Source organism: Megachile rotundata, chromosome 6 (genome assembly GCF_050947335.1).
Source record: "Megachile rotundata isolate GNS110a chromosome 6, iyMegRotu1, whole genome shotgun sequence".
Lineage (NCBI taxonomy): Eukaryota > Metazoa > Arthropoda > Insecta > Hymenoptera > Megachilidae > Megachile > Megachile rotundata.
The window spans coordinates 15,747,114-15,767,188 of NC_134988.1; the positions used below are offsets into that span (position 1 = coordinate 15,747,114).

General features: G+C 41.5%; 1 protein-coding gene across 1 annotated transcript; it reads right to left on the bottom strand.

Moving 5' to 3' along the window:
• Positions 1 to 207: 207 nt before the first annotated feature.
• On the bottom strand, positions 208 to 19,748 carry flz (transmembrane serine protease filzig). Its single transcript, XM_012287602.2, has 8 exons — positions 19,091 to 19,748; positions 8,968 to 9,055; positions 3,293 to 5,706; positions 2,713 to 3,151; positions 1,886 to 2,072; positions 1,554 to 1,819; positions 1,051 to 1,205; positions 208 to 970 (listed from the first exon to the last, which is right to left on the bottom strand). Exons 2-8 carry the CDS (start codon positions 9,053 to 9,055, stop codon positions 809 to 811), a joined length of 3,711 nt encoding a protein of 1,236 aa, XP_012142992.2. The 5' UTR covers positions 19,091 to 19,748; the 3' UTR covers positions 208 to 808.
• Positions 19,749 to 20,075: the final 327 nt, after the last annotated feature.

Genomic DNA, 20,075 nt, shown 5'->3' on the forward strand with positions numbered 1-20,075 from the left:
GTAACAGGTTCTGAATTTCCTAGAAAACTTCATCCACGATGTTTAAACTTTGAAACATTAACACGCACGGGTCGTCTATTATCGCGGGACTATTAGCACAGTAAAATTCGAAGACTTTTAATTTTAGTTTCAAACTTTATCTTAGCGTGGAACATGAAAATTTTGCAAACTAGGGTACAGTCGGTCAGAGTGAAAGGAAAAACACCGTTATCTCGTATAAAAATGAGTTTAATAAATAACAGCTAACAACGAAATAAATAAGGTTCGCAACTCGTTCTATACGTACAGTACGTGGAGCACGTACTCACATATATGTACATACACAGAACACACAACACGTTCAATATTTGATACACGTTAGATTCTCGATATTCAGAAAAATGTCTGGAACGCATCATACTTTTCGGACGAGCTGACTCATTCACTGGTTAACATTCTTCAAATTAGGTAGAAATTATAAATGTATCTGATCACCCTATGATATCATAACTCATCTTAATGTTAGATTCTCGATCTTCAAATTTCGACAAGGTGTATTAGATTAATTTTAGCACAATTTACTCAAATTATTAATAAACCAAGTCAGCCAAATAAAAAAAGAAAAATGGAATCGAGGAAATGATATTGCACATCAGATGACCCGATACAGTGAAACGTATTCGTGTTCGTTTAGTTCTAATCTCTCTTAACTGGTATACTTGAATCTAGTCCGAAGGAAATAAATTAGTCTTCCTTTGTACATTTATACAGGTGGCACAGAATCGTCAGTGCCCATCGTTTGCCCAGAAAATCCATGATTTCCTGATCCTCAGACCCCGGTGATACTGTGCAGCCAAGGTTTGAAGTAGGTTGTCCTCATGTAGACACCTGGGAGATAGGGTGCAGCACACGTTATTCCATGAGACACGGTGCCCACCAAAAACCATCTTCCGTCTGGTCGTTGCATCACCAGTGGGCCACCGCTGTCACCCTGAAAACATCGATTCGAATGCAATACCGTTCACGAAAGAAATTAATAGCACAGTGGGTGAATTGTGCAAACAAAAATACCTCGCAAGAGTCTCTCTGGCCAGTGGCGTAACCAGCGCACAAGAAGCTGTCGAGAATCAATTTGGAATGTCCACCAGTCTGGAACATCTCTTGACACACGGAATTCTTGATTATGGGCACTTGGACTTCTTGTAGAATGGAAGGTACACCGCCGTCTGTAAATTGTCACCGTGATGTGCAATCGTAGAAAATGGTGAAATTTTGTATCGCGATACGTTCGTGTTTCAGTTCAATGAAGTGGTAATTGCGGTTGTAAGGGTAGTAATTTCGGGTGATGCAGAATAGCCATCGATTATTACTTAATTAGAGTAATCAGTTTTAGATTGAAACTAGTGGTCGCAGATTAGGAGACTATTGTTAAATCGAACTGAGGTTTAGGTTGACACATTTAGTTTGGGATAATTGCATCAAGATTAAGACGATTGTCGAATAGCTTTAGGTCAAATCCGATATTTTAGTATAACAGGTTTGAGAGAACCAATCCTCGCGATTAATTTACTTACTGTATTTTAATCGTCCCCAGCCAGTAACGGTAGCCATTCTACCAGTAAAATCTATACCATCCTCGGGCATACAAATGGGCACGATGTGAACGTCGAACTGTACCGGCGACTCCAGCTCCAGAAGAGCCAGATCACTCTCGAAAGTCGTAGGATTGTATCCTCTGTTCACGATAACTCGTCGAACATTTCTCGAGACGCTGCGCTTGGATTCCAATTCACCGGACAAGTCGTATTCTCCGAAAACAGCTACTAGGGTTGCTAAGAATCTGCAAGAAGTTCAGACGTTTAATCCGAGAACGAAGTTAGGTCAAAGGTAAATCTGTGACGCTTACCCTGGCTGACAGTGAGCTGCAGTTATGACGTACTTATCGGTGATCAGAACACCTCCGCACTTATTTTTCGTAAAAAGACCAAGCCAAGTGGCTTCACGAACTAAAACTTGCCATGGCCATTCGCCAAAAACTGCTGCTTTACCACCAACGATTCTACCTGACTTAATCAAAGGTCTTATACCGCATTCTGTAAAATGTTAATCACAGGTTAGCAGCAATAGTTCCTGTATTCGCTGTGATATGACATTTGAGCAGAGTGTGTTCCTAACATTCTGTCATCAGAATTATTTTCTTAATACGAAGATAGAACTTTAGAAGGTTAGAGAAGTGTTGGGAACACATTTCTGTTAAACGTTTACATCAGAAAATCACAGCAATTACATGAGAAACGTGTATGGCTACAATGAGCAACATAAAAACCAGCTTGTATTTTCTGTTTTCCTTTTATTCTGATACAACATAACAAATACATAATCAATAAATAAACAGCGGTAAAAATATACAGTCACACTACAATTAAACTCATCAGAAAGGGAAATAAATTCACGTGAGTGGTAGAACATTAAGTAGCCTCGATATGCAGAAAAGAGATGCGATTATAAGATCCACGAGTAATTAGGTTAATTCGCTATTGATTTGACCGTGACGATAACAAGTATCTAGAATATTCACACTCTATCCAGAGAATTGAAGAACATATGTGGGTCACAACAAAGTTGCAAATTGAGCTAAATGTCAGCCTCCTTATCACAGTAACTTTATTACAACAACCACGAAGACCTCTTATCCAAACATTCTGACAATTGAAGAAAGGAGCAGATACTCACGTGAACGAAAATCGTTCGAAGACGTAATTTGCGGACTAGTAGTAGTTTCGATGTTGTTCGAAATACTGGTCTCTTCGTCGGCGACTGCCGCTTCCGTGCTTGTCGCAGGCGTCGTAGTGGGTCTTCTAGTCGGTTTGGTGCGTTTCGTTGTAACCTGGGGTCTCTTCGTGGTCACACTGGACTGCGTGGTTGGTTTCGGTTTCGCAGTAGTCGGCTTCGTCGGGCGAACTGGTTTCTCCGACACGGATGGCCTGGAAGATGTTGGCCGGCTGACTGGCCTCTTCGTGGTGGCAGGTTTCTTCGTCGTCGTGTACGAAGGTTTTGCCGTCGACGTTGGTTTCCGCACGGGTTTCCTCGTGGTGGTTGCTGGTCTCTTTGTCACAGTGGACGGCGCGACCGTGGTCGTGTTGACACGGTTGTATACGATGTCTTTCAGATCCTGAAAACAGTGATAACACATGTGCCACTACCATTCAAGCATCAACTTATTTATTATGAAAAAGAGACATAAAATTGAAAGAACACCTAATTAATTTTTTCGAGTTCTAACATTTACCCCTCCACAAATATTCATAAGTACCTGGAAGTTTCCTTGCAAGGACTGAACGATCTTGTTCACAAAGGTGTCAACTTTATTGTTCAGAACATCATCCTCCACGAAGGTAGGCGTCGGTATGTCGTTCTCGCTGATGATCTCGATATCAGGATACCCCGTGTTGTTGAAGGTCTCCACGATAGTCGGTTTCTCGTGCTGAGCGATCGGTGACGACGTGTTGAAGTTCGGATTCCTAACAGGTGGGAAGTTGATCAAGTCATCAGGTGCTGCAGTCTCTTCGTCGCAGTGAGGCACAGACGTAGTGGCCTTGAAGTTGATCGTGGTCGAAACGACAGGGTCTTTGAAGACTATCGTGTCGACGGGTGTCATATTATCTTCTTGCGTCGCTGGCCTCAGATGGAAGCTTGGTTTGCTGGACCAAGGAGAGGTGGTCCAGGCGGGTCTCTTCGTGGACAACTTCTCGGTCTGTTCAGAGTGAGTTTCAGCGACTGCGGCTTCGGTGCTGAGGTTGTTGCTCACCGTTGGCTTGGAAGTGGTACCATCTTTCACGTTGACGCTGAAGTAGCTCGTTGAAACCACGTTGTTCGTCGCCACGTTCGAAATCACAGTGCTGATGTTGTGAGTTATGGTGGTGGACACGCTGGGCTTCTTAGTGGTGAGAGGTCTGATGGACATCGTGGGTTTGAAAGAGGAGGACGTGATGGGTCTGACAGACTCTGACGCTGGCTTCTTCGTGATGATTTTCTGGGAAATTTCCGTGGTGTATTCGGTACCCAGCGGACCCAGAACTATCACTGTTGGCGCGGGAGGATTCGTCGTGGTCGACTTGGTGGAATAACTGGAACTGGCGAAGGTAGATTGCGTCGAGGGTCTCGCAGAATACGCGTTGGACGTCGGATACGAAGAGAACGTCGTTTCTGTGGGTATTGTTTCGTAACTGTAATAATTCGACGACTGTCCTGGCTTGTAAAAGGTGTACGGGAAAGTTGACGCGGGTCCACTCGGAGGTCTCGTAGAGATTCTGACCAGAGACGGCTTCGAGGTCTCGTCGATGCTGACCCATTTGTTGATGGACGAATTCGGAGTTTGTATGGTTGTACCCACTCCTGGTTTCGTATCGTTCAAAATTGATATAATATGATTAATCGCTAGTTCCTCTTTCTCTGTCGCATCATCCTTCTTGTTTCCTGAAGACGTGTCATAAGTGATAGTTGGCACTCTGATGAGTTCCTCTTTCTTGTCACTCAGAGTAGACATCGGTGTGGTAGTTTTGTCATCGTTTGAGAATAAAGCATCTACATTCTTAGTTGATATCCTCTCTTCTATGGTGCTTATCTTCTCAAAATTGTCCATGGCAGTTTCCGAAATGGGAGCCATGGTGGTAAGCCTCTGCGTGTTGGCATACATCTGCGTAACAACCGGTAACCTCGTCATCGAGGAAGTGAACTTTTGATCGGTATTAGAAGTCATGTCCGATGCAGAATGATCAGGGAATTTCAACCACGAATTCGTCGAACCACCCTGGTACGTAGTCTCCTGCTTCTTCGTCTCCATTACACCTTCAGTCACTTTTGACTTCTGAGTAGTGCTCTGAGTTTCAGCGACCTCGCTCTCAGTGCTCGATTCGTTAGGTTTAAACAACTCGTCAGGATTGTGCGTCTCGTTCAGCGTGGTCCCATTTTCGTTCAGTAAAATCGTGTCGGCCGAGCTGTGATTATTTTGACCCAGGCCTTGCGAGAACAAGGCTGGCAACTGATCGACCGGATCAGCTATCTGCAGTATCTGATCAGGACTCAACAGCGTGGTGACCGGATTAACGGCAGTGCTATCTTGATGATTCTGAATATCATTGTTGGAGTCGGAATGACTCAACAACCCAGGAAGAGCCAGGTCATCCAAGACGTTCTGCTGACCCAACAAAGCTGGAAAATCTTCTTCGAGGTGGCTTATATCTGGCTGAGCCGGTAATTGCGGTTTCTCTGCGTTCTCGATGCTGTCCTCCATGTGGTCTGACGGTTTTACGGTGCTCGAAGGTGCGTCAAACGTCGAGACTTTGGTATACGTGGTTCCTTCGTTGTTCGACTGATTAGATGTACCGGATGTTTCCGTTTTGACGGTGCTGTCCTGAGAGATCGTCATTCCGAGCGGCGTGCCATCCGAGTTTAAGAGGATTGGTATTTCCGGTACGTGATCGATGTCGTACAAGCTGAACAGATCATCGGATGGGATCTTCTCGCCGTTGCTCATGGTTTTCGATGGCAGTTGACAACATGCGCCGAAGAGGAAGCCGTCCATACACGCGCCGACTACTTTCCCATTTCGACGGGAACACTCGTAGTTGAACATGCATACCGTTCGCTCGTTCGAGTTTGCTCGTGACAGAAGCGTCGGCTGACATGCCTTTGGTACTATTCTGTAGCCACCGAATAGTCTTCTACCTGTGGAACAAACAGGGGGATGTAATTTTAGAATTTGGCTCTTTGGAGTTCGGGGTTAGGGATGAAGGTATTGATAGAAGATGGAATTAAAGTATATTGCAACGATTGGTTATACAACACATGGAAATCTAATACGTGGTAATTTAAGCTCAGTTCAGAACATACGTGACAAACATCGTGAAAGAGTTAACTTCTATTCGAACCTACTTGCAATATACTTGAACTTCGTCTCTAATTATCCTAGCAGGTTATCTCTAATTATTCCAATCACGGTGTCGTAATTAGACGGTGAACGTACAACGGTTCCCAACAAACGAGTCGAAAACGAAACTAAGCGAACTCGTTTGGTATTCGACCTGTTAGTCGCACACGCAAATCAGAAACAGTTGGCCCTGTTTCTTCGGTTCATAAGAGAAATCGGCTGTTCAACCGTGGGTCATGCATAAGTACGTTCGTTGAACTCATTTTTTGGACCTGAGCCAAATTGTTGAATAGACTTGAAAGAATGTAAAACGAGTGGAACTGATTTTTAATATTTTCCTAGGTCTTTGCGTCGCAGCCGACATACGGAGTGATCGGTTATGCTCAGGTGACTAAGATATAGGCGAGCAAGCATGTAGGCTTTGCACGTGCCTCCTTATATGCCTACATACTACCGATATAATGACCTACTCCGCGAATCGGCTGAACTCCTTGTCAAGATTCTTTCAACGTTCCAGATATTGTTCCTTATTTTTCGCGGACTTTCCTTTCGTATGTAATCGTATCGATTCGACGTGTCACGAACTTCTGACCTTTTAACATTATTCAATTTCTTTATTATCATAGATTTTATGTTCTTATTTTGAACCTTCTCTTTCGAACTATTATTATTTCCAATTTAAATAAAATTATTCTGATACCACCTCCCGATACCTTTATCGATATTTTATTACATTAATTAATGAATTTTAATTAGCAACTACGTCGACGATAGAACGATGTCATATCGATTGTGTGCTTAATATGTATACAGTACTGCGAACAGGGTAATTAGAATATCGCGTGCGGCTTGAATAACTACTCAGAATTTTACATGGACACAATCTTCCTTGTTATGAATATGAATTTGTATTAATTACACTGGGTGCTCTTTTTTAATATGCTCCTCAAACAAAGTTCATTCTGTTTTCAAAGGAATGTGGACATATTCTTTGTGCATGTGCTAAAATTGTTATTAATGCAGTCAAAAATAAAGTCATTAGAGCACCTCATCCCTTACTCATTTTAAACATTACATGTCTGAATATTCCCGCTAATATGTGTCAAATTACTAATTCCCAAATTGCGGTTGATAACAGCTGTACTACATAGAAATAGATCTATTAAGATAGAACCTGACAATGATAAACGCGATAATCGTTATCTTAGCTCTCGAAGAGAACCTCAAAGATCCGAACATTCCAGAATGAAGCTAACTTTATGAAAACCTAATATCCCTTCTAGAAGTTTCAAAAAGTTGCCTACGTTGAAACTCTAAAGTGATTAATATCGATATGTAAATGTGCGTTCGAATTATTAATACAAGGGCTAATCAAGTGCTTAACTTTACACGAACAATGCAACGAACACGACAGATCTATATCAGCACATTTTTCTCCGTCAGTAAGAAAATGTCGAGGGTCAAAAAAGTCTGAACAGCTATCGAGCTGATGTATCTGACTGACGCGAATTGTTTGCGATCCCGTAATCGTGCGTGTCAACCAAACAAACGTTCAATTTCCCACGCGTGTTCTCTTCCAGCTGTATTCCCAGATGATTGCAGTCATTGAAAAGTGTTTGAATACACGGGTTTTAGTGTTTACTCGATCGGTGGGTTCGGATTTTCAGAATTTCACGTGGCAACACTGACACCGAATTCCACTTACATCTCACTTCCTTTCGAAAGTCGCGAATTCCATGTTCATACGCGCTCGAATCTTATTCCGAATGCATGCGCGTTCCCGATCGGCGACGGAAACTCCGTCATTTGCAAAGTGACACACATTCTTCGCAATTTATGGTAGGAATTTTAAAACGACACCGTGTATTTCGAGTAGTTAGATGCCGGTATCGATACCGCGATAAGCTAACTACGGATTCTTCCAATTAGGACAGATTTAATCGTCAATTTTCTAGCAATCTTTTTAACGTAAGATACATGTATTTCTAGGTTTATTCGATAATTAACTCGCAGATAGCTATTAATCACTTTCTAGTTTCCTGTCGATAAGCATTGACATTTTTTTCGACACACTCTTGTTACTTTTTATTTAGAAAATTTTTAAGTTTATTATGTCTGTTTTGTTAACTCGTGTATAACTAGAAATGCCTCTAACGGAGACCGCGATCAATATCGTCGATATTTCACTATTTTAATATTATCGAACGTGAGGGACGATATTGACGTATTTTTAATACTTAACCTCTACAAGGACACGTACGTTTAGTTCGTCTTTAAATTGGTCAAAGGTCACGTAAATATTATCATTGTTTTTGTATATTATCGTTTAGGATTTATTTATATAATTGTCACAGATTTCAGACATTGAAGAGGTTCATTAATAAGGGGGTTGATGGAACATTCTTTTGATGCTTCAAACTCTACCTCAGAATTAATTGTCCTTAAACGAATATGTGAATATATAGTTTCTTGAGTATTAACAATATTAATAATACGTATCGATCGACTTCTATGAGGTTCATTAATAAAGGGGTTGATGGAACATTCTTTTGATGCTTCAAACTCTACCTCAGAATGAATTGTTCATAAACGAATATGTGAATATATAGTTTCTTGAGTATTAACAATATTAATAATACGTATCGATCGACTTCCATGAGGTTTATTAATAAAGGGGTTGATGGAACATTCTTTTGATGCTTCAAACTTTACCTCAGAATGTATTGTCCATAAACGAATATGTGAACATATAGTTTTTTGAGTATTAACAATATTAATAATACATATCGATCGACCTTTATGAGGTTCATTAATAAAGGGGTTGATGGAACATTCTTTTGATGCTTCAAACTTTACCTCAGAATGTATTGTCCATAAACGAATATGTGAACATGCAGTTTCACTAGTATTAAAAATATTAACAATACGTATCGATCTCCATGACTCTTCATAACCTCCGTTCCGAAACATGCTACGTTATCTCGCATACACCACCCACGCACAATCGTAATTCATTCATGATTTATCGCTGTCCATCTGTTACGTAACATGATTGTTACCTGTGGCTTCGGGCATGTGAGAGTGTGAAATGACGGACGTCGAAGAAAGGATGACGAGGAACAAGTGTATATTCTTCCCGACAGTCATCTGCAACAAAGGATTCTATCATTACAACTGGAAGAAGTGACAAATTACACGAAACAGTTTGTTGAATGAATTAAATACATAATATTAAGTATCCACATTATGTATGCCTCTTGTAACGGTACAGGAGCATTAGCTAAGTGGTCTTAGATAAAACTGATAGAAACTATGTTTATTAGAAATGCATTTTTCTTTTGCTGTTTAGTGTTCCACAAAATGGAACACTATTTTTGTACAAATACTATAGTGATACTGTGTCTTGCCACATATGTCTGTTTCTACTGCAGTAATTTCAGTGTTCATACGATCTTCACAGTAGTGTCAGTCGTATTTAGTAAGACACGTTTATGACATTAACAAAATAAATACGAATGAAACATTAACTACTGATAATATTAATGTAATAAAAATAGTATTTAATGTTATAAAGTACAATTCCTGGTACTTCAGCAGCCGATATATTTTACTATACAAGGACTCGACAGTATTTTTCTTAATTCCCCATTTCCTAACCTTTCTCAGCTCCTGGTATTTTCTCTTTCTCCCCTCTCCCCCCACTTTCCGAATTTCTTTTTTTCCCCTCTCCCCAATTTCCCATAGCTGAGGAAGTTATCTACAAACTATTTTCACAACCCGAAGTCAGAGAGAAGCCGGTTACAATTTCGGAAAAGATTTTTTCGCTCCCAGGCGGGATTCGATCCGGGGTCCTTCGGATCGTCGATCCGATACCCTACTTACTTACCCATCGAGCCCCCATTCTTGGTACTTCATTAGAAGGCTCTTACTCTACAAGACTCAACACGGTATTTTCTTAATTCCTCATTTCCCACTTCCCCGTAGCTCAGGAGGTTGTTTACAACTATTTTCTACAACCCAAACTCAGAGGGAAACCTCTAATTACTAAACTCATGTTATAGCATGACCACGCAGCACGTAATAATGATATTAAAAATTAATTTCATAACGCAACGATATTCAGAATTGTCCTATTATCTCCATTCTCTAATTCCTAGAATTAAATTAGTCACCCAGCAAACAACTCGAATTTTTTAAAGCATAAGCTAATAATGCATAAGTTAATTAAAACAAGGAAGTGACGGCAGGTGACGAAAGGTAAACGGTATTCCGAACGAAACGAGCAAGCTACAGGCCGTTTCGTCATCTCGGTTTTCTCATCTCACGAGATTTACACGCTTGCGTGTACACGCGTGTCTCGAAGGTGAGCACACGGTGTCCCTACGTGTTCCGAAATCCCGTTATAACAGTCGGAGGGAACCCAGTAGAGTACGAGGTGTTCTATCACACGAAGCTGCGTAATGATAAACGACGGATGCGAGGAAGAACAAGGAGTAAATGAGTGTACAAGGGACTGATCTGGACGAGAAGAAATGGACCGTGAGAGACCATGAAGAGTAAGATGGCTTCGAGAAGACACCCGGTAACCCAGTTACCAATTCCCCCTTGTTATTTCATTCTGAAGTGTGTTACCTTCTTACGAATTTTCATTCTGTTCAATTACTTTCATCATTGTTTCTGCATCGTATTTTCGTTGTAGCTCTGTTAGGTTTGCAGGAAGGATTTTAACAGAAGGTGCATTATAACTCTATAGGGTTCACATACATGTTCGTGTTCATATACAGGTCCACTCAAAAATAGATCAGCAGTAGCTGCTTCATACAGATCAAGGATTAGTAAATTTTTTAATTTATGAAGAATTTTAACAGAAGGTGCATTGTAACTCTATAGGGTTCACATACATGTTCGTATTCATATACAGGTGCACTCAAAAGTAGATCAGCAGTAGCTGCTTCATACAGATCAAGGATTAGTAAATTTTTTAATTTATGAAGAATTTTAACAGAAGGTCCATTATAACTCTATAGGGTTCACATACATGTTCGTGTTCATATACAGGTCCACTCAAAAGTAGATCAGCAGTAGCTGCTTCATACAGATCAAGGATTAGTAAATTTTTTAATTTATGAAGAATTTTAACAGAAGGTTCATTGTAACTCTATAGGGTTCACATACATGTTCGTATTCTTATACAGGTTCACTCAAAAGTAGATTGACAGTAACTGCTTCATACATATCAAAGATTAGTAAATTTTTTAATTTGTGAAGGATTTTAACGGAAGGTCCATTACAACTCTATAGGGTTCACATACATGTTCGTATTCATATACAGGTCCACTCAAAAATAGATCAGCAGTAGCTGCCTCATACAGATCAAGGATTAGTAAATTTTTTAACTTATGAAACGATCAAAACTTCCTTCTATCCTTTGCAAATAAATATATTTGTCCACACTGTCCCAGAAAATTGGGTCATTCATATTACTCAACCTTTCAGTAGCCTAACCTTTTAAAACACCTATAAAATTTGTATTTTGATCGAAGCTCAACGATCGAATCGTACGGTGTTTCATGGTAATTCTTCCAGCGCCTGGAAGTTGGCACCAAAGGAAGGTACCGGTACTATCAATTATCAATTCCTCATCTGCGTGCGTCGTTCTTGTTATGGAATGTCATTACGTGCACGCACAGTTACGTGTCGCGACAATTCATCGAGGTAGCAAAAATGAAATTTACTTCGAACTCGTTTTCCGTTGCTCGCAAATCATCAACAACACGCAGCGCAATATTGTAGAAAGTTAAAAATACGAACGCTTCGATTTCACGGAGAAAGTATTTGGTTGGGTTACAAGACCGATAAGATCGATTACAGCGCGTTCATTGTCTGCCAAGAATAATTGCCAACTGTCGTGAGAACGTTTAACGCTGATAACGCGACAATCGTTCCCTTTCGTTCGTTCGCGTGCGATACCAGCCTCTGTAATACCCGGAAATCACTTTCTTTAAAGTGTTTTCTCGGTCTTCGGTTTCGAAGTTGATAAAAACGGGACGGGAGGTAATTATCGATACCCTCCTTCTTACGAAATGACTGTTACGTCCCTAAGGTGATCTAAATTAAAGATGGTTTATGTTTTGAAGTATTGGTTAACTAACTTGTAAAATCTTTATATTTGGAAGTCTCAAATTTCTGAATCTATAGAGTCTGATATCTTTGGGTACTTAAATTTTTCAACCTCCAATTTGAAAGTAATGAGACTCGGAAATTCTCAAGTCCTCACATTTGCAAATTGTTAAATGCCCAAAGTCCCAAATACCTAGCCATCTAGATCTCTTAACTCCCAAACTTCTAATTTCCTAAATTGACATAACTCCAAATTCTCAAATCCTCAAGCTCCTAATCCCTAAATCTCCGAATCTCGAAATCATCAGATCTCTAAATCTCCAAATCTCTAAATCCTCCAATTTCTAAATCTCTAAACCCTCAAATCGCCAAATCTCCAAATCTCTAAATCCCCCAATTTCTAAATCTCTAAACCCTCCAATCCCCAAATCTCCAAACCCTCTCATCTTCAAATCCCTAAATCCTCAAATCCGTAAATCTCCATATTATCAAATCCCCAAATCCTCAAATCTCCAGATCTCTAAATTTCCAACAGCCCCAATTTCCAAATCCCAATAAATTTTCATGAAAGTTAAAAGTAGTTTCGTGTACCATAACACGGTTAAAGCGGGACACCATGGTAATAAATCGAAACCGAAGCTAGTTGCTCGCCTCATACAAAGTATCCCGTTATTACAAGTGAATTTTACGCCGTTCTTTAAAATCAACGCAGCTAAACATCGTAGATAAGTGAAAATTGAAGAGCAAACTTTCAAAGTCTACAACATTCTCTTTCGTTGCGATTATGATCCTTCTTCCTGAGTTCTATCAAAAGTCTTAATGAAAAACTTGAGTCCTATTATTTATGGTAGTTCATTAAGTGATTCAAGGAATTAAAAACCTGTGTCTCGTATACCTTAAACCTTGCCGTTACACAACAAGAAAGGGTAGATCTTTAAAGTCACAAAAATTCGTCCACCAGAGTTGTCCCGTTATATATCTCATTTTTCGTGCCTGTTCAAACAATCCTCTCGTGTTTAACCAGCTGTGCGACAAACGATCTTCGCCCGTTCGATTCTGCGACAACATGCATACAGGGACAAGACCATGTATGAGCACGAAAGCGTGGGATCATTGGCGTAGCTGGGATTTCGCTTAAAGGGGACCTGCCATATATTGCCAGGACTTCTATACTAACATGGTATTGTTGGTATCATCTCACGCTAGATCACCACGTGTTGAATACTCTGTCTGTAGGTATATGAGAGATATTCTGTTGTGAGATATTTGATAGATTATTTCGCATTGTACTGCTATGTGTTGGTATCACCACGCGTTAGATCATTATTTGATAGTATCACTACGTGTTCGTATTATCATGCGTTAGATCGTTACACATTGGTATCGCTATTTATTAGATCACCACGTGTTGGTATCGTGATGATGTACCATCACGCGTTGGTGTACCTAGGCATTGGAACCATCACGTGTTGTTAGTACCACACGTTGGGATCACCATGTCTTAGGATACCACGCGTGAAATCACCACGTGTTAGATCACCACGCGTTAGTATCATCACGCGTTGGTACACCTATGCATTGGGATCACCACGTGTTGGTACTACCACACGTTGGAATTACCATGTCTTAGATTACCACGCGTTAAATCACCACGTGTTAGATCACCACGCGTTAAATCACCACGTGTTAGATCACCACGCGTTAGTATCATCACGCGTTGGTACACCTATGCATTGGTATCACTACGTGTTGTTACTACCATACGTTGGAATCACCATGTCTTAGATTACCGCGCGTTAAATTACCACGTGTTAGATCACCACGCGTTGGTATCGTCACGCGTTAATATCACAACGCGTTAGTATCATCACGCGTTGGTACACCTATGCATTGGTATTACCACGTGTTGTTACTACCACACGTTGGAATCACCATGTCTTAAATTACCACGCGTTAAATCACCACGTGTTAGATCACCACGCGTTGGTATCATCACGCGTTGGTACACCTATGCATTGGAACCATCACGCGTTGGTACACCTATGCATTGGAACCATCACGTGTTGTTACTACTACATGTTGTGATCACCATGTCTTAGATTACCAAGCATTAAATCACTACGTGTTAGATCACCACCCGTTCACCATATATTACATTACCACGCATTAAATCATCCTACATTAAATCATCATACCCGTTGGTATCACTACGCCTTACATCCCCATATTCACATATTTATCTTCCACACGTCATGTTAACTAACCAGTCATGTCATGTTAAATCACCAAGCTAATCCACCAGTCAAACCATGTTAAACAACAGAAGACATGTCCATTCTATCAAGTGCACCCTCTACCTAATTACGCCAATGGGACACGATCACGATCCTGGGACTCCGTGGCTTATACCGAGGAAAGGAGTCAAAGTGTAGACTCGAGTGGCTCGAAAATTCTTCGCCGTTCATTGGCCGTTCGTCAACTCGTGCGAGTGCGTGGAACACACGGGTATACCATAAGATTCCGTGAACACACGCGAACCTCGGAGAAAGCTCACAGTTCGACTCTTCTTCATTATTGGATCTGGGTGACCCGATTGGCTTGGCCTCGCCGACCAACTAACAGACGTTTCCTCGTCTTGCTTCTTTCTTTCGGAATTGGATCGAGCAAATCTGACCACAAACGTTTACCTTTTGTGATCGTTCTTTGTCATCGGAGAAACTTTCGTTCTATTGTTCGATTTGAGTGCGAATCGTTCAACGTTTTATCATCATGGTGTTATTGAAATGCAGATATAACTTAAACGTTCTAATGGTGGTTTTAGTTGAATTCTAAAATCTCCTAAGGGAATTGTCGTTCTCTTTCCTAAGTTTCCGAAGCAGCCGGCAACTGCTTGAAATTCGACGAAACGATCGATATGAATAAACAACTAAGGCAGCAAAGAAACACGAAAGAGTCGAACAACGGTATCGTACACGCTTTCTGCTTTCACTCGGACGTTTGAAACGTTTTAAAACCCGGCCATTCGTGCAAAACCGATCATCACGGTTCGAGTCGAACGACCGTCAAGCCTATCATCTCGCTTGGTACGAATTGCAGAAAGTGATAGTTTAACCGTGGCCCGTATCGAACCAGAGGAAAAGTCGAAGAAAACGTAGGAGTACCGAGAGATCGCTAGGTGAATCCATTCGAACCACTTTCTATTCCTACGTGTCAAAATGAACCAAAGTTATTTGGAGCAACCTGAAAGGGACAGTGCGTTGCGTGAATTTTAAGAGGTTCGAAAAGTAGTCCCAGGATGTAGGCCGACAATTCGTGCGGGTAATTTACGCTAGTCACGACAGGGCCTTTGACGATGTACCAGCTTCATATCAGCTGAAATTACGAACGAGTCACGTTTCATGCAGCTTGTCATAGGTCTATCAATTCTAAGTCCTTTCCTCGCCACGCGATCGACGTCCACAGGATGTCATTATTTACCCAAACGCCGCTCGTTAACGAGGAATCTTTCCATTCATTCCTGCGAACCGATCATCCAGATTTGTTTCGTCAAAGTGGAGCGACAGGAAGAGTCCACGAATGAGCGTTAAACTCGCAAATCAACAAACGCGATTGGAAAGAGTGACACGAACCGTCTGCCCGCTGACAACCGTTACCAACTTACCACTACTCGCCGCCGTGGCATACCTAACTTAGGTACACGTGCACGTACACGCACGCAGTGTTGTGTCGGAGACCACTCGGGGTCAGCGCGAAGAATCCCCACGTTTCGAAGCATCGGCACATCACTGATCGGTGTGAAGACACTTCGAATTTTGTCGGTCGTCTGTCGTTCTAGGGAACTCTACTGAGGAGGTGATTTCGTTACTGTAGAAGTAGGTGGAATTTAAATGGGTTATATCGATCATCAAGTGGAACCTCACTTTACTTGTATTTGGGAGATATTGAGGTATAGGTGGAACCATAGGTGGAATCATAGGTGGAAACATAGGTGCAATCATAGGTGCAATCATAGGTGGAAACATAGGTGAAACCATAGGTGGAATCATAGATGGAACCATAGGTGAAACCATAGGTGGAACCATAGGTGGAAACATAGGTGCAATCATAGGTGCAATCATAGGTGGAAACATAGGTGAAACCATAGGTGGAATCATAGATGGAACCATAGGTGAAACCATAGGTGGAACCATAGGTGGAAACATAGGTGCAATCATAGGTGCAATCATAGGTGGAAACATAGGTGAAACCATAGGTGGAATCATAGATGGAACCATAGGTGAAACCATAGGTGAAACCATAGGTGGAATCATAGATGGAACCATAGGTGAAACCATAGGTGGAACCATAGGTGCAATCATAGGTGGAATCATAGGTGAAACCATAGGTGGAATCATAGATGGAACCATAGGTGAAACCATAGGTGAAACCATAGATAGAACCATAGGTGAAACCATAGGTGGAACCATAGGTGCAATCATAGGTGAAACCATAGGTGGAATCATAGGTGCAATCAGGTGCAATCATAGGTGGAATCATAGATGAAACCATAGGTGAAACCATAGGTGGAACCACATGTGGAATTTCTACTTGTCAAATTCTTAATATTTGCATTTGGAATATTTCCATTGAGGATCCTATGATTTGGAAATTCACTGAGGACCCACAAAAGGAATCTTCATTTTCACTGTCCATTCATATAAGCTATCATTAAAATCCTATCCAAGAATTCATAACCCACCGATTTTATGATGTACAAAGTATTACGCATTGAATACCTTCGTCAAAGTGCCTTACACTTTGGCACCTTAGTGCCTTAACGAACAAAGACAGCGTCAGCTGCAAGGTCTAACGAGGCAGCTTAATTTTCGCCGCCGAACGAGGTTAACGTCATTAGCCGTGTCATCGATTCACCGGTTTATCGATCATTAACCGGTGAAACGTGGCAACAACGATCCAGAACGAAATTTCAACTGACATTGACGGACCGCGAAGAGGCCGAACATTTACTGTACCGACGATCGATCATGAAAAGAGGAACACGAAGTAATTACCCATGACTACACGTATTTCGTTGTAATCTGTTGAAACGAGACTTTAAGAAGTGCAACGCGAAAGGTAACGACGCGTGGATGAAATCGCCGTGGACAGAAAGAAGAAGGAAAGAGAGGAGACGAAGAAAAAGGGAAGAAGGATGCGGTGAAGCAGCGGAGCATGCCAAATGATCTTCTATGTATATCACCTCGTTTACTACGGGCCAAAGTCGGAAACCGAGCTTTCTCCTGCCTCCACGGTCAGATTACCTTCCGTACGATCGCACTGATTCCCGATCGCACGTCCTGGTTCCGATAAACGATCCTACGCGACTTCGACTGACCGATTTCTTCCTTCTTTTCTTTTTTTCGTTCGAGTGGACTTTCTACATTAATATGTATCATATTGTTTCCGTTTCATCGGGTCGGAACGAGAAATTCATACGACCACGTGGATTAGCAAGTTTCCTTTGCGAGACCGATGGTCCATTACAACAGTTACGGGCAAATGGCGGACAAGTGGATTCTCGGAGCATGGGTTGTCGATGTCAGGTTGAAAATTTTTGTATTTATAAATTTTTTCATTCTTAAATTCCTTAGTGTCTATACCCTTAAGTACTAAAATCCATAAGTACCTAAATTTCTAAATTCCTAAGTGTCTAAGTACCTAAGTCCCCAAATATCTAAGTACCCAAGTACCTAAGTTCCCAAATATCTAAGTACTTAAGTACCTAAATGTTTAAGTATTTAAATGCTAAAATACATAAGTGCCTAAGTCCCCAAATTCCCAAACGTCGAACCTCCCAAATTCCCAATGTTCCACACCCTCAAATTCTCAAACACCTAAGTACCTTAATCCCTAAATTTCCAAATACCGAACCCCCCAAATTCCCAATTATCCACACCCTTAAATGCCCAAATACCTGAGTGCTTAACTCCCTAAATTTCCGAATACCGAACCCCTCAAATTCCCAATTATCCACACCCTTAAATGCCCAAATATTTAACTGCCTAAATCCTTAAAATTCCAAAAGTCGAACCCCCAAATCCCCAATATATCCACACCCTTAAATGCCTAAATACCTAAGTGTCTAAATCCCTAAAACTCCAAACGTCGAACCCCCAAATCCCCAATTTATCCACACCCTCAAATTCCCAAATCTCTAATTACCCAAATTCCCAAGTTCCCCAATTTCTAACCTAAAATACCAATTTGAATTCTCCATGATTTCGATCTCGTCACACACCGCAGTGTCTATAAATTGTTCGGCAGGAACTCGATCTGTTCATCACTGGTTTAAATCGAATGAGCTAACAGTATATCGAGCTTGGGCTAATACAGGCACTGTTGGAAATGGTCCTTATAACAGGTTCAGAATACTAATGAACGTTAATTTGAAGCAAAACGAACGTGTCGAATTCTTGATCGAACCAGTGGAAGTCTCTATCACCGACCGCATCAATTCTTTATCTCTTTCAATATTTTTAACAATTATTTTATCCGCTTATTTTTCATATTAACTATTGCATAAGTAATGCAGTACACGTAATTTCAACTCCTTGCTATCGTATTTCAGTCATGGATACTCTGCTATTAGATATGTGAATAGTTTCAAGTTTAAGCTTCTGAATCAATGCGTTACATTAGTATAATAGTAACGGTGATTTTGTGTATTAATACGGTTTTGGAAGGACGTTGACAAGCGAAATTGTTTAATGAATTTGATAATGAACTTGTTAGCTCTTTGATGTTTCTTGAATATATCTTTTCAGAGCCATAATATGATGTAGAATGTTTAGATCATTATAAAATAATGATATTTCATTATAAAATCATTGAGGACGATTACCTGAACGTAGGTGATAAAGGATTATTATATTACCTATGAACATAGGTAATAGCTGCAGTTGCAGAATAAGTTCGAAGTGTATTTTATCACGATTCGACTTAATTAATTTAAGAAAGAAAGCTCAAAAATTTGCAGGAACATTCATAAAGTAGGAGATCAAGAGGTAACGAAGGATATCTTACCGTGCAACGTGTTATCCCGTGATACGTTCAATATTCGTTAAAACCGTCTCATAACGTCGCCTTAAATCCTCGATGGAACCTCCGTGGGTCGTTGTCCGGAAGGAAACACGACCTCTCCGCGTTTCACGAGAACGTCTATTACCAGGTTCACACGTTGTCACCCCAGTTCCTCAGCGCGTATCACTTCTTCACCGAACTTCTTCCACTTCCCTTTCTTCCGTCACCCAGTTCCGTCATATACCAGCCTCCTACGTCCAACGAACAATCCAAAGGTGCACTAATCCGGCGATGTCTCTCCACGACACACTGATCGAATCTTCCTACCGATCGCGAACGCTTGGACACTGGTTACGAAGAACAGGTATCGATCGGACTTTTTCTCGCGATTCCAACAGCAATAACGATCTGTTCCGCGCACCGTTCGTCCATCCGGCTAGTCAACTGGATGGTACCTGTCTGGTTGTACCTCGTGCCACGGCATGTGCTGGAATCGCATGGCTAAGTCATAAGCGGCGCCTTCGACCAGGAATCGCGGTGATGGTGGTGGTCGAAGACCGAACGGTGGTGGAGGTCGTTTATGGTGGAGGCAACGTAAGCCCAGGAAGACCGATCGGAGAGAAAGAGAGGCGAAGGTCTCTTTCCCCGAAGAACCGGCGGGCACGACTCTGGAAAAGGAGCGAGGGAAATGGCAGCGCGGAATGGAAAGGAGGAAGAGAAGGAGAGAACGAACCAGGAGAAATCAAAGTGGGCCAGTGACCAGGTCACGTGGAGAAGAACGAGGCCCAACGCGCACGACAGCGACACACTGTCCTACTCATCGGCATCGTCGTCGTCGCCGCCGCCGCTGCCTCCCGCTTCTCTATCTGTCCATTCAGGAAACGTATCTCGATCCGTTCAGCTTCCACTCGCTTATCCGCTTACGAGCACCATTTCACGGAAGAGGCATCGAATTACGAGCGTCGACGCTTCTGCAGATAGGTCGCCG